Raw genomic sequence first — 16273 nt, forward strand, 5'->3', positions numbered from 1 at the left:
GACAGGATAAAGGGAGAATGTGCTAAGTGCATCTCGTTCCAAAATGAACTTGAATCTGTCTGCTTTGCTCCATCTCTGCTGATTCCACCCTGGTCCCAGCCTCCACCCTTTCCCTCCCGGAGAACTTAGGAGCTTCCTAGCTGGGCCTCGGCCACCACTGAGAATCCCCCCCCCCCCACATGCTCTCCACATGGCAGTCTCGGTGAAACCAATGATCCTTTAAAAAAAGCAAATCAGAACCTGTTACTTCTCTGCTGAAAATGCCTCAGTGGCTTCTCACTTCATTGAGAATAACATCCAAACTCCTGACCGTGGCCTAAAAGGCCGTGTATGACCCGGCCCCTGCCTGCCTTGCAGCCCTCTCTTGCCCCAGTTCCCTACACTTGAGCTTTTTCCCACCTGCTTCGTTCCCATCTCGTGACGGGGCCCTTCTCATTCTTCAGAGAGCAGGGAAATGGAGCCTCCCCGTGGAGACCCCCCACCCATCATTTCCTCTCATAACGCCTTTCGTTCTTCCTCAGGGAGCTTATCAAATGTACAGTTATGTCCCCGGGTTTAGTGGTGTCTCCGCACCTGACTGTGAGGGTCCCTGAGGGCCAGCACCACCCCTGGCCTGTCTGCTGCTGTCTACCTGTAGGCCTGGCCCTCACTAAGTGCAGCCTCTATTTCTGTTAACTATGACAGCCCGAGTCCTAAGAACTATTTCAGCGAATGGACCAGGGGCACGAGAAAGGGCATTTGAGTAGAAATAATGGCATAACCAACATCAAAGGCGAGGTTACATGGCATGTTTGTAGGCATGTAGCACACACTTTACTTATGGTGGTTTTGAAACCTACCCTGGAATTTGTATGCACCTTTTAAGCTGTTTGCGATTTGTTGTTTATTTTTTCACTGAGACAGAATTTATTAAGGGCAGTGGATAGATAGAAGAAGAAGTCTATTTCTAATCCTGGCCCACCTTCCCCACTGACACTGAGTTTTAAAAAATGAAGGAACGTGATCTGGTGTAGGTCTTTACAGGGCTCTGCTGAGAATGAGTGACTGTTTCTAAATGTATCTCTGTATTATCTGTATTCCTGGACTTCTCTGCAGTGCTCTTTCTGTTACTTAATCTCTTTTTTGTTTTGATCACAACTTTCAATTGAAAAAATATTGTTGCTTTGAATGATGAAAGGCAGTTTTATCCTGGAGATATATTTCGGTGAAGTTTTGATTTAGGAAAGCCCAGCCCAGCCCAGCCCAGCCCAGCCCAGCCCTGACTGTCTCTTTTCCCAGGTCTGGACCCATTCTCCATTCCAGCTGAGATGTTTATATAATGCATAAGGCAGCTCCTGCCTGACTAGGACTGGTGATTAAGAGCTCAGGATAATGAAATCTGCACAGTTGAAACTTGGCTGTTGGCTATAGTTATTATGCAACTCTTAACATTTCCCTTTTGTTCCTGCCAGTAATATAAAATTCTCAGTTTTTCTTTCAAAGTTAACTCTTCAGAGACGCTGAAATTTGTTCCACTAGTATTTTTAATGACCAAGTTAAATTATTTCTTAAAGTTCAGAGTATATGCTTTTCTAAAGGACAAGAAAGTTTAGTGGCTGTGCAATAGCCCTGTTCAAACTGTTAATAACAGCTGAATGGAGCTTAAAGTACAAAGGCCCCTCTATGGACCTTAGATTTCTGTCTTTAAGCAGACTGCTCACCCGGTCTTGACTGCAGTAGCAAATATAACAAAAGATATGGAAAAAGTGACAGTAAGAGGCGGCATATTCCGAGAGTGGGGTGATGCGGAGGAACTAGGAGATGCTTAGTGAGGCATCTTAGACAAGTGATAAATCTTCCCTTGCTCACCCTCTCTAATATCTGAATTTCTAGTGTTAGAAGAGATTTGCACCCTTACCTGAATTCAAATAGTGGCCCTATCCTAATGTGCACCTGCCTGGAACAAGCAGGAACATCTAGAGTTTTATAAACCACGGTGCCTCTGAATTATTCAGTTATGGAGACAAGGCTCTGATGGTCACCTAGCTGTCGTGTTATTGAGGAAGCGAACATGCCTGAGACGTCCTGAGAACCTGTTTCTTAAGAGAAGAACAGGACAGCACAAAGGCCATTATCTCAAGGACGGAAGGTGGGTGTGGGGAACCACCACAGGAAGGAAAATGCTTTGAAAAGGAGCCTAGGGCAGCTAGGGTCATGTTAGACTCCATCACTGTTTTGCCCATGGTTTGCCCACGAGTATATTAGGGACCCATGACAGAGCTTTATAGAAGAGGGGCATTGTATGCTCATATATTCCAAGCACTTCCGTATATAGTAGTACCCCAGACACAGCTAATGATTCATTCAGTGCACAAGACGGGCACTTTGAAGTTACAGCCACAGGGAAAAGAATTAAAAGGTCACAGACCACCATTCAGTGATTTGCTAATATAAGAAAAAATGAGTGTGAGAGAGAGGAAGAGAAAGAGAGTATTTATGTTTTCAATTGCTTCTCCTAAAACCGTTTATTGGTACAGAGGAGCAAGTAATTTAGTCTGTGGGGAGGTGGGGCAATTAGGAAAGCTTTTTAGACGAGGTATTATCTGAATAACATTTTAGGGAATGAATAGAATTCACCAGGCGGATGAAGAATTGTGGAGGTACACACAGCGTTTAGAATTTTTTTTTTATTGGCCACGCCGTGCAGCACGTGGGATCTTAGCTCCCCGACCAGGGATGGAACGTGCGCCCCCTGCATGGGGACTGCGGAGTCTTAATCCCTGGACCACCAGGGAAGTCCCCAATGTTTAGAATATGAAAGCCATTTTGTGTGGCTAAAGCAAGCTGTGTTAGTTTCCTGCTGCTGCTGTAACAAGTTACCCAAAGTTAAATGTCTTAAACCAACAGATTTATTATCTTATAGTTCTGGAGGTCAGAAGTCTGAAACGGGTCTCACCGGGGTAAAAATCAAGGTGTTGGCAGGCTGTGTTCCTGCTGGAGGCCCCAGGGGAGAATCTGCTTTCCTACCTGTCCCAGCTCCCAGAGGTTACCTGCATTTCTTGGTTTAGGGCCCTTCCCTCTATCTTCAAAGTCGTCCTTTATTTCTCTCCGACTCTGACCTTCTGCCTCCTTCTTCCACATGTAAAGGACTCTTGTGATTACACTGGGCCTACTCAGATAATCTGGGATAATCTCTTTATAGTAAAGTCAGCTGGCTAGCAACCTCAGTCCCATTTGCTACCTAATTCCCGCATGCCATGTAACAGAACATATGCACAGGTCCCAGAGATTAGAACATGGACATCTTTGAGGGACCATTATTTTGCCTACTGCACAATGCAGTACAAGAAGTTGAGGGTGACAGTGTAGATAAGAGTTGGCATGATTCATCAACCCTAGGTAGAAAAGATCATCCAAGAGGGGCCTATAATCTGATATGGAAATGTATATATTTTTTAATGGAGGAGTCGAGGTTCTGGAGATTTTCCTAAAGAATAATGTGTATGTTTCAGTTAGCTATCGCTGCGTAACAAACCACCCCGAAACTTGGTGGCTTAAAGCAACAGTTTATTATTTCTTATGATTCTGTAGGTTGGCTAGGTGATTTCTCAGCTGGTTTCAGCCAGTTCACTCATAAAACAACTTTCAGCTGGAGGGTTGACCGCCCTAGAAGATTCAAGATGGCCTCACAGTATGTGGCATTTGGTGATGGCCATCGGCCGGACTGCCTCGGTTTTCCTCACTGAATCCTCATCTTCTGCTGGGTGGGCCTCAGATGATGGCCTTGACGTTGCTCCAGTAGCATGAAGGTGGAGCTGCAGGGCCTGTGGAGGCCTTCATTCCGGAACTCACATAGCGTCACATTCACCACATTCTTTTGGGTTGGGCCAGGAAGTCACTCACATTCAAGAGGAAGGGAAATAGATTCCATCTCCTGATGGGAGTTGCTGCCGTGGCCATATTTCACCCAGCACAGGCTGTAAAGATAGGATTTTTTGCTCTTAGAGTAGGATTTTGAAATTGGAGATTTCAGAGGTAAAATGTTTCTGAAGGACAGCAATATCCAGCACACGGCCAAAAGGTACGAATGGCTCCAGGACAGTGTGGTGAATGTCACTGGCACTGAAGAGGCGAAAAAGCTCTGAGGCTTGGGTATGGGGTGCATCATCCTGTGGACGCAGCAAGAAGACTGAGTTGGTGGTGGATGTGGAGGAGTGACGTGAAGTCCAGTAGATGGCAGTAATAATGGCGGGGGCAGATATGGGATAACCAAGCCGATGGGGTAACCTGAGAGCTAGAAGATCAGGACCACGCTGTTCTAAGCCAGCCTTGTGGAGGGCACTGGTACCCAGACTGGTGACCTCCCTGCACCACCTCACCAAGTCCTTCACTTCCCAACCTCCCCAGTAGCTTGTTCACTTACCAGTTTTTTTTTTTCTTTAATTGAAGTATAGCTGATTTACACTGCTGTGTTAGTTTCAGGTATACAGCACAGTGATTCAGTTATGCATACATATATGTTCTTTTTCAGATTCTCTTCCACTATAGGTTATTACAAGATACTGAATATAGTTCCCTGTGCTATACACTAGGACCTTGTTGTTTCTTTTATATACAGTAGTGTGTATCTGTTAATCCCAAACTCCTAATTTATCCCTCCCCCTCCCTTTCTCCTTTGGTAACCATAAGTTTGTTTTCTATGTCTGTGAGTCTGTTTCTGTTTCGTAAATAAGTTCATTTGTAACATTTTTTTAGATTCTGCATATAAATGATATCATATGAAATTTGTCTTTCTCTGACTTCACTTAGTAAGATAATCTCTAGGTCCATCCATGTTGCTGCAAATGGCATTATTTCATTCATTTTTTATGGCTTAGTAATATTCCATTGTATATATATATATACCACATCTTCTTTATCCATTCCTCTGTTAGTAGACACTTAGGTTGCTCCCATGTCTTGGCTATTGTAAATAGTGCTGCTATGAACACTGGGATGCATGTATCTTTTCAAATTACAGTTTTCATCTTTTCGAGATATATGCCCAGAATAAGGGATTGCTGGATCATATGGTAACTCTCTTTTTAGTTTTTTAAGGAACCTCCATACTGCTCTCCCTAGTGGCTGCACCAATTTACATTCCCACCAACAGTGTAGGAGGGTTCCCTTTTCTTCACACCTTCTCCAGCATTTATTGTTTGTAGACTTTTTGATGATGGCCACTCTAACCAGTGTGAGGTGATACCTCATTATAGTTTTGATTTGCATTTTTCTAATAATTAGTGATGTTGAGCATCTTTTCATGTGCCTGTTGGCCATCTGTATGTCTTCTTTAGAGAAATGTCTGTTTAGGTCTTCTGCCCATTTTTTGATTGGGTTGTTTGTTTTTTTTGATATTGAGTTGTATGAGCTGTTTGTATATTTTGGAAATTAGTCCCTTGTCAGTTGCATCGTTTGCAAATATTTTCTCCCATTCCGTAGGTTGTCTTTCTGTTTTGTTTATGGTTTCCATTGCTGTGCAAAAGCTTTTAAGTTAGTTTAGGTCCCTTTTGTTTATTTTTGCTTTTATTTCTTTTGCCTTGGGAAACTGACCTAAGAAAACATTGCTACGATTTATGTCAGAGAATGTTTTGCCTATGTTCTCTTCTAGGAGTTTTATGGTGTCATGTCTTATATTTAAGTCTTTAAGCCGTTTTGAGTTTATTTTTGTGTACCATGTGAGGGAGTGTTCTAACTTCATTGATTTACATGCGGCTCTCCAGCTTTCCCAACACCACTTGTCAAAGAGACTGTCTTTTCTCCATTGTATATTCTTGCCTGCGTTGTCATAGATTAACTGAGCATAAGTGTGTGGGTTTATTTTTGGGCTCTCTATTCTGTTCAATTGATCCATATGTCTGGTTTTGTGCCAATACCATGCTGCTTTGATTCTGAAGTCTGAGAAGGTTATGCCTCCAGCTTCGTTCTTTTTCCTCAGGATTGTTTTGGCAATTCTGGGTCTTTTGTGACTCCATATAAATTTTAGGATTATTTGTTCTATTTCTGTGAAAAATTTGATATGGATTGCATTAAATTTGTAGACTGCTTTGGGTAGTATGGCCATTTTAACAATATGAATTCTGCCAACTACCATATGACCCAGCAATCCCACTACTGGGCATATACTCTGAGAAAACCATAATTCAAAAGGACACATGTACCCCAGTGTTCACTGCAGCACTATTTACAAGAGCCAGGACATGGAAACTACCTAAATGTCCAACAACAGGTGAATGGCTAAAGAAGATGTGATACATATACACAATGGAATATTACTCATCTGTAAAAGGGAACAAAATTGGGTCATTTGTAGAGATGTGGATGGACCCAGAGTCTGTCATACAGAATGAAGTAAGCCAGAAAGAGAAAAACAAATATCGTATATTAACACATACATGTGAAATCTAGAAAAATGGTACAGGTGAACCTATTTGCAGGGTAGGAATAGAGACGTAGATGTACAGAATGGACATGTGGACACAAGGAGGGAAGGCGAGGGTGGGATGAACTGGGAGATTAGGATTGACATATATACACTACCATGCGTAAAATAGCTAGCGGGAACATGCTATAAAGCACAGGAAGCTCAGCTTGGTGCTCCGTGATGAACTAGATGGGTGGGATGGGAGGTGGGGAAGGAGGTGCAAGAGGGAGGGGATATAGCTATGTATATAGCTGATTCATTTCATCGTACAGAAGAAACTAACATCACATTGTAAAGCAATTATACTCCAATAAAAAAATGAAGCTGAAATATATATATATATATTAATTCTTCCAATCCAAGAGCATGGAATATCTTTCCATTTCTTTCGGTCATCTTCAATTTCTTTTATCAACGTTTTATAGTTCTCAGTATATAAGTCTTTCACCTCCTTGGTCAGGTTTATTCCTAGGTATCTTTTTTTTGGACATGATTTTAAAAGGGATTTTTTTTTTTTTTTTTACTTTCTCTTTCTGATATTTCATTGTTAGTGTAAAGAAATGCAACAGATTTCTGTATGTTAATCTTGTATCCTGCTGCCTTGCTGAATTCGTTTAGCAGTTCTAATAGTTTTTGTGTGGCGTCTTTAGGGTTTTCATATAGAATACCACGTTATCTGCATGTAAAGACAATTTTACATCTTCCCTTCCAATTTGGACACATTTCTTTTTTTTTTGTCTCTGATTGCTGTAGCTTGGACTTCCAATACTATGTTAAATAAAAGTGGTGAGACTGGGCATCCTTGTCTTGTTGCAGATTTTAGTGGGAAGGCTTTCAGCTTTTCACTGTTGAGTATTATGTTGACTGTGGGTTTGTCATAAATAGCTTTTATTATGTTAAGATATGTTCCCTCTATACACACTTTGCTGAGAGTTTTTATCATGAATGGATGTAGAATTTTATCAGATGCTTTTTCTGCATCTGTTGAGATGGTCATGTGGTTTTTGTCTTTTCTGTTGTTGATATGCCGTATCACATGGATTTTACGTATGTTGAACCAGCCTTGTGACCCTAGGATGAATCCAACTTGATCATGGTGTATGATCCTTTTTATGTGTGGTTGGGTTCAATTTGCTAATATTTTGTTGAAGATTTTTGCGTCTATATTCATCAAGGATATTGGCCTATAATTTTTTTGGTAGTGTCTTTGGTTTTGGTATCAGGGCGATGGTGGCTTCATAGAATGACTTTGGGAGTGTTCCCTCCTCTTCAGTTTTTTGGAAGAGTTTGAGAAGGATTGGTATAAGTTCTCCTTTATATGTTTGGTAGAATTCTTCAGTGAAGCCATCCCATCCTGGACTTTTGTTTGCAAGGAATTTTTTCTTTTATTACAGACTCTATTTCATTTTTAGTGGTTGGTCTGTTCAGATTATTTATATCTTCTTGATTCAGTTTTGGTGAGCTGTATGTTTCTATAAACTTGTCAGTTTCTTCTAGGTTCTCCAATTTGTTGGCATAGTATTCTCTTACGGTTTTTTTTTTTTATTTCTGCAGTATCAGATATTATTTCCCTTCTTTCATTTCTTATTTTTATCACTTACTTGTTTTTAAATAAACTTCTGACTGCCAGAGAGTGTACAAGTAGATTTTTCAGGTAGCATTTTAACTATCAGCATCCATGTCCTGAAGATTCAGTGAAAGTATGAAATAAAGTTCAAGTCGGTTTTGAGTGAGACGATTACAGAGCTGCCACAGTATCAGGTTACCAGTATCAGTTCTGCCTAGCTATTCTTTCCCTTTTATACCTTCCTTGTCTCCTCAGATATGGATCTAAAGGCAAAAGGGTATCTTCATAGATCAGCAGGATTTATGGTGGTGAAATTTATTAACAGCGTTAAAGGAATATTTATTACTCTCTTTCCGGGTAAATAAAAATCAGAAACCAGAGTCATTATCCAGATGGTCGTAAGCGCTCATTCAACCATAAGAGTGCTAGATATGGATAAATTTGAGCCCATAACAAGCAAAGGAGGATACAATTGCATATCTTTATAATTAGACTATAATATAATGTTTACTTGTTTATGTGTAACAGATGAATAATTGGTTTACAGTACAAGAATAGCATGAGTTTACATCCTTGGCTGTGACTTCATACTCTTAAAGTACTTTTTAGACTACCACTAAGTAAATTTCTACCCAAAAGGAAAGATTTGGAGCCTCGCATTTTGGTAACCCAGCAAACTCTTCCTGGAAGTGCCCCATGAAGAGTGCATGATCCGGGCTATGAGAATTTAATTCTGCCTGCCTTTCACTTCCCTTATATGCTGTCCCCTTTGCACAAAGTTCAGCACCTTTGGCAGTCACTTCCGTTTTGCGCAGATTGCTAGAGATTAGAGGACCAACGGATGTTATTCTCACCTTTGATAACAGAAATTCTTTTCAAGACTGTGCATGAGATGTGTCTATAAATAAGTAAAGTGATGATATTTTTGTAATCATGGCCTTAATATAAAACCAGAAGGGCTTTTATCCCCCTCAAAGTCATCTTCTGTAAAAGCTACACAGCTGTTCCACCTGAGCTGCCACTATTCAAATTATTTGGGGGACTCCTCTTTGGGGGGATGCTATCAGAGTAAGTTTGCAAGCCAACAAGAAAACCAATGTTACGGTTTTTGTGTCATGTCTGAATTTTACTAAATCCAAACATTCTCCCAAATTTTATGGATTGGTTCTCTTTGACTTTTATCTATCTAAAAAATAAAATAAAATTCACTCAAAAGTATAAAGTTTGAATGTCACTTAGGACATTCAAAATAATAGACCTCAGGTTCCAGAGTTGTGAGACTCCAAATGGAACCTGTTTTTTCCTGACATAGGCTACCCCGTGGTAATATCACCAGAATCTTGTCAAAGACTGTTGTGAAGTGCTACCACTTTTGTTCTAGAATCTAGAAGTGCCCCATAAAAATATTTTTAACCTACCTTTCCAACTCTATTATCCTTCAGTTAACTGTGAACTCCTCTCTCCCCCTCCCCACCCAGAACTTTCTCTGCCTTCCTTGCATCAGGTCAGCTGTGCCCCATCTTGTATTGATGTGCTTCAATTTTCAATGAATTACCCTGTAATTGCTCTACTAAAATGTATCCTTTTTATAGATCTTTATGATTATTAAGTTTATGAGTTTTGCATCTAATCCTGGTCTTCCACCTGACTCAATTTTTTGTTGTCATCTAAAAGTATTCATTTCAGCATGATGATTATAATTTTGAAGCCATCGGTGTGTCAGGTACGGCACTGGGAACTGAAAACATCAGTTCACCTAATCTTGACCACATTAGGAGATGGGTACGAATATTCCCACTTAACAGATGAGGAAGCTAGGGCTCAGACAGTGCAGCTGGCTTGCCTAAAGCCAAATAAATGACCATAAAGCAGGGAGACCAGGATTCAAACTCTCATCCATCCAAGGCAGGGTTTCCCAACCTCGCGCTATGGTATTTGGGGCCAGATAATTCTTTGTTGTGGGAGCTGCCCTGTACATTGTAGTATGTTTAGCAGCATGTCTGGCCTCTGCCTACCTGAAGCCAGTAGCCCTTCCCCACACCCCACTGTGACAACCAAAAATGCCTCCAGACGTTGCCAAATGCCTCCAGACATTGCCAAATGTTCTAGAATTTAAGAACCACCGATCTAATGCCGAAGTAATGCTTTTGCCACATTATACTATTAAATCGAGAACTAATACAATCATAGAATTTTAAGGCTGGATTTTAAAGAGGTCGATTTTTGGAATCACCACACCTGGCTAATCACTAGAATTGGAGATATTTAAAGACTCTTTTCCCACCCAAGACCTTCAAAATCAGCATTTACCAGGTGGGGGACAGGTATCTATTTTAAGCCTCGTCACGGGTGTAGGATCAGATCTTAACCTCACCACACATCTGTTCCTTGAATCACTCCACTCCATTCCTGCCAGATAGTTCTCCAGCCTCGGGTTTAACACCTCCTGTGATGGTGTTATCCATGTTCAGATGGTCCTAACTGTGCAAAAGCATTCATCTTTAACATTCTTCTTCTGTCTCTCCCTCTATACCCTTAATCTCATATTATCTAAATTATCATTTTTCTTAAGTCATTTGAATTAAACATGTATTGAGGGACTTCCCTGGTGGCACAGTAGTTAACAATCCGCCTGCCAATGCAGGGGACACGGGTTCGAGCCCTGGTCCGGGAAGATCCCACATGCCGCGGAGCAACTAAGCCCGTGCGCCACGACTACTGAGCCTGCGCTCTAGAACCTGCGAGCCACAACTACTGAGCCCACATGCCACAGCTACTGAAGCCCGCGTGCCTAGAGCCCACGCTCCGCAACAAGAGAAGCCACCGCAATGAGAAGCCTGCGCACTGCAAGGAAGAGTAGCCCCCATTCGCTGCAGCTAGAGAAAGCCTGCGTGCAGCAACAAAGACCCAACGCAGCCAAAAATAAACAAATTTATTAAAAAAAAATTTTTTTAAACATGTTTTGATTCCCAATTATGTATTAGGCCCTATTCTGAGCTTTTTTTTTTTTTTTTTTTACCATGTCTGTTAAGACCATTATGGACTCTTTTTAAGAAAATGACCATCCAACAGTTTTCTCAGTATAACAATAGACTTCCTCAGAAGAGCAATCACAATACATTAAAATCTTAGAATCTTGCATGGTTGGCCACCCATCCAGCTGCTACCGGGAAGCAGTCCGCTCTGCAACTTGTGGGGTTCCTGTTTTGGGGAAGCAGAGCTGCCAGCAGCTTTCCTCTGCCTCTTCACCCCTCACCCAGTAACCCTCTTTTAACCTTTTTTGATGGTTTCAGGAAGATTCCAAAGTAGCTCCTCATTCTGGTAAAATCATTCTCTACCACATGCTCCAGATTTCTTCTCTGCAAACACAGAGAGGAAGGGAATTTTTTTCAAAATCTTTCTTTATAGTGCTCCTCTTAAGAATATCTTTTAATGAATTTGATTAATAAAAATTAATGAATGAATATAAGTATAAATTAATTTTAATAATGTATCAAGGGACTTCCCTGGTGGTGCAGTGGTTAAGAATCCGCCTGCCAATGCAGGGGACACAGGTTCAATCCCTGGTCCGGGAAGATCCCACGTGCCATGGAGCAGCTAAGCCTGTCCGCCACAACTACTGAGCCTGTGCTCTAGAGCCTGTGAGCCACAACTACTGAGCCTCTGCTCTAGAGCGTGTGCGCCACAACTACTGAGCCCACACGCCTAGAGCCTGTGCTCCGCAACAAGAGAAGCCACTGCAATGAGAAGCCTGCGCACCGCAACAAAGAGCAACCCCACTCGCCGCAACTAGAGAAAGCCGTCGCACAGCAACGAAGACCCAACTCAGCCAAAATAAATAATTAATAATAATAATAATAATGTATCCAATTTCACACTTACAGTTCACTCTTCTTTAAAGTCAACTAGTCCCTTTCTGCTCACACTTTGGATTCTCCCCTAAGTCACCAGGATAGTTTAGAACCTATAGGAAATTGCTTTTTAGTGAGATCTTGGATCACTGGAAGATTGTAACGGACACTCATATTGCAAAGGCTGCTTATGCCCGAATGTGTAAGGTTAAACCTGCAGGTGCCCAGTCTCTTTAGCGGGTCAACATGAGTAGCTAGTGAGCTAGAAGTGTGTGCCAGCAGCCCCGACTTGCCTGGACGGAGCTCCAGTAGGCAGGTTGTGTTTAGAGAAAACCAAGGAGAAAATAACATGTTAACCGGAATCAACCGTTTGGGGTCAAAATAACAATCCGGTGTGTTTGTACTTGTGTGAGATATAAAAAGAAAAGTTGAGTTTCAGTTTGGCTTAGTAGGAACTTCCACACTTCTGGCTTCTGCCTGGGTACCTCCAGAGAAGTGCCTGGACCAAGGGAAAACCGCCTGGCCCCCTCCCATCTGTGACTGCTCTGGAAAGCACCAGTGTCTTGAATGCGGTGTCCGCTCTCTTCTTCTAGAGTGTTATAAATGGACACTGACATGGACTACGAAAGACCCAACGTGGAAACCATCAAGTGCGTGGTCGTGGGAGACAATGCTGTGGGGAAGACGCGCTTGATCTGCGCCAGGGCGTGTAATACGACGCTGACGCAGTACCAGCTGCTGGCCACTCACGTACCCACGGTGTGGGCCATTGACCAGTACCGGGTCTGCCAGGAGGTAAGACAGATGGCATTTCTTTAGAATCGTAAGGGTACATCACTGCTGTTGCCAGTCTGATTTTTATTTATTTTTTTGGATTTCTATTTACTTGATTTTTTTTTTTAATTGAAGTCTAGTTGCTTTACAAGGTTGTGTTAGTTTCTGCTGTACAGCAGTGATTCAGGTATACCTATGTATACATTCTTTTGTATTCTTTTCCATTACGGTTTACCACAGGCTATTGAATACAGCCAGTCTGATTTTTAAAAAGCGGGGGAAGGGGTTAACTTGGATGTTCGAGACAAAACTCACCTGTTTAGTGTCACAAGAGAAAACAAAAGCAGAAGGCCGACTTGGAGTATGGCTACGGTATCCTGAGGGAGGGCTTTTGAGGCACGTGGTTGCAGGAACAGAATTAGGACTTAGCTAAGTCCTGTTAGATAGAAGGAGAAGACTCAATGCACGTGCGTCTCGGGGGCTCTGAGGGGGAGCCTCTGACTGACGGCCTGGGTTCTCTCTCTCCTGCAGGTCTTGGAGCGTTCCCGGGATGTCGTTGATGAAGTGAGCGTTTCTCTCAGGCTTTGGGATACTTTTGGCGATCATCACAAAGACAGGCGTTTTGCCTATGGCAGGTAAACCAAGACTAGTGCAGTTCAGTTCAACTTCAGTACAATTTCCTTTCCCAAACCCATCTCTGCTTCGTAAATCAACAAAAACCACATAATATGGCCTTGAGATGTGTTGGGTTCTGCACTGTGTCTAAGAAAAGACAAGACAAAAAAAACCCAAAAAGAACAACCCAAAACAGCACTGTCTCCTGATGTCAAGAAAAGCGCTCTGCGTGGCCACTTGGTTCCTCCCAGGAAGTACTTTATTTAAAACAACCAGTGCTAGTTAAACTGGACGTTTGCTGGACGCGGATTCTGTTGTGCTCTCCAACCTTGGGCTGCTTTCATTGTTGTCTTCCTGAATGATACTTAATTTACCTTCTCTTAGAATGTTTTAAGTTTTTTTTAGCACTTGGCCACCCCACTTCTGAAGGTCTCTTTGATCTTTTTGTGACCATACTGCAGTCTGAAGTTACTTGCTTTGGGCTTTGTTGTCTGAAAAGTCTATTATTTTTATTTGAAGGTCATTTTTAAAAAAGAAAGAAAAATATCTCTGAAGTCCTTCACAAAGGCACATTTCCAAAATGAACTGAAGCATTAATGTCTGCTTTTCATTTAAAAAAAAAAAAGGAGGAGGAGGAAAAATCCAGTAAAGGGAAGATAAATCTAGGACATTAATATGAGTGGGAACAAGGTCAAAGTATCGTAAAATATTTAGCAACTTCTCTTTGTCACCATAACTCCAAAGGAGTCTCTGGGACTCCAGCTGTCTTAAAGTCCCTCTCAGTGAATCTGTTATAACTATCAAAATCCAGATAAGGAGGAGATTTCCTTACTCCTTAATAGTAAATGAAGACATTTCCTTTTAAGTTTAGAATTTAGGTCTCTGTTAACATCAAACATCATGCTACCTCACAGGATTGGATTAGATACTCCAAACGAGTTACTCCTTTGTATTGAGATAAGCTTTTCTGAAAGGACCTCTCTTTTCTTCAAGCCAGTAGCCCTCTTAAGCCTCTGAACCTCTATTGGCATTTATCCAAGTGGTCTAAAATACTGAATAAACTGCTGAAAGGGTTTGCCCTAGTCCTGAGAAGTCGTTCACACAGTGAAAGAATCTGCAATTTAGGCCAGTTTGTTCAAGGGGGTCTCAGAAAGAGGCATGTAGAAGTAAAACTGTGATTTTAATGTCCCCTTGAACAACGAGAACTGAACTTAATATCCAGCATTACAGATATGTTTCTTCTTGAGTTTCCTGTTTTTTTGGGGTTTTTTTTTTCCCTTTCCATGATGTTCTTGATTCTTATCTTAGTTGCCATTTGGGTTTTTTTCTGTTGTCTCATTATTACACACGCACAAAAATAATAATCAGTGAACCTGCTTGTAAGTACTATGCAGTCAGATTTTGTAATACCTGTGGTTTTAAGGAAGCGTAATAAAATGATGACTGAAAACAAAGTAAGCACAACACAATAGAATTCAAAGGACTGTTTGTACCCCACCTTCTAAAAAGGTGTGGTGAATAAAGATGAGCTTACTGAGATATTGGGTTTAGCTTCTACATGCTGTCTCAACAGCTCAGTGGTTTATTGCCACTTGAAATTTATGTATTTGGGATGATGAATTTTAACTTGGCTCCACCATGTGAAACTTGTTTTGTGGTAGTAGAAAGGCTACTTCATTGTCATGTGAGGTTCCTGCTTAGGGTTGATTTAATGGCACAATGACCTTCATAGATCTGATACTGACAGGCATCTACACTGGGCCTCATCCAGCTTCTTGATGTATGTCATGCCTGTGCGTGGTCCCTCCCAACAGAAATAAGCTGGTCTCTCATGTGACTCTATCAGTTCAAAGTGCAGTGTTCTGTTCCCTTGTCTGTAGTGTTTGGCTCTGTCAACTGTAGCCATCCCCCACCCCTTTGGTGGAAACAGGACACGCTTTCCAAGCCAAGTCTGACTCCCTGAGCAACAAAGAGGGGCTCAGGAAGCCCTCCTGTGTTTCTGACCGAGCTCTCTGTGGGCCTCACTTTATGTGCATGTCTGGCCTTGCATTTCCTCTGTCTTTTCTGATTCTCCGCAGCCTCCAGGCTTCCTGCCACAGACCCCACCACTGGTAAAGAACAAAAACCAGGGCTGTTCTGTCTCGGATTCCAGCCTCTGTCTATAAACGCTAAATATGTCAGACCGCATTGCTATAGCACCAAAAAGTTACATTGTATGGAAAAGTCTGGTAGTAGTAGAAGTTTCTTTTACTCAGAATAGGGCTCCAACCACTGGATCTCATTGCTATGCGAGAGCTGTTTAATTTCTGTGTAACTTCCATTTTTAGCTCCCTATCATTCGTTACGGAGAAAAATCATAATTACAGTTTCTGACATTCAGTTTGGTTTGCAAACCTGTTTTTTCACTGATGTTTTTACTATACTTGGTATGAATTACAAGTCAGCGAGATGTGATATATTCCTGAGACTTGGAAATGTATTTGGAACCTTTTTAAAATAATTCATTTGATTCTTATGGTGACAGTGAGAGAAACCAGATTCATACCAAGATGCCTTAGACCTCACCTTCAGTTTCCTCGGCTTCTTAGCACCAAGCTAGTTAACAAGTTACCCCCTCAAACCTTCTTTGGCATAGGCACGTTCTAGTTTGCAGAGTGGGCCAGGGTGGTGTCAGTCTGCTGACTTGAATTTGCAATTTTCCTCATGTGGTATAACTACAACCAGAATGTCAAAGCTCTTGTTATAATTTAAAGGTAATTATTCAACCCATTTTTTTAGCCAACTAGATGAATAGCTCCAATTCATCAAAGCCCTACAGTGTGTCAATCAAAAATATTAGGTGCTTTGCCAACACTAGTTTAGTTAATCCTTCCAGGAACCCTAGGAGGCAGAGATTATCTCCATGCCGCAGTTGAGTAGAGAGTTGAGTTCTTTTACTACCATAACCTGCCCAATAGTGAGTTTCAAAAATAGATTCAAACCCAGCTCTGCCTGACTCCTGGCTCCCACTCCTTCCATTGTGAC

The 16273-nt window shown here is 41.7% G+C and overlaps 1 protein-coding gene across 9 annotated transcripts in view; it reads left to right on the plus strand.

Annotated features, from left to right (window-relative positions):
* The window catches only part of RHOBTB1 (Rho related BTB domain containing 1), a 69170-nt gene that overhangs the window by 18927 nt on the left and 33970 nt on the right, over positions 1–16273 (plus strand). For 8 of the 9 annotated variants that reach the window (XR_014253550.1, XR_014253551.1, XM_082425529.1 and 5 more), the window contains 2 exons: positions 12454–12655; positions 13166–13269. Coding sequence is in view for 7 of the 9 variants with exons in the window: in XM_082425529.1 (XP_082281655.1) it covers positions 12464–12655; positions 13166–13269 (296 nt within the window). In the remaining 2 variants the exon portion in view is untranslated. Of the gene's footprint in view, positions 1–1678; positions 2129–12453; positions 12656–13165; positions 13270–16273 lie in introns of those variants that run through there. The other variant, XM_082425532.1, reaches the window with a different exon arrangement.

Source organism: Balaenoptera physalus (genome assembly GCF_965194825.1).
Source record: "Balaenoptera physalus genome assembly, chromosome: 14".
Taxonomy (NCBI): Eukaryota; Metazoa; Chordata; class Mammalia; order Artiodactyla; family Balaenopteridae; genus Balaenoptera; species Balaenoptera physalus.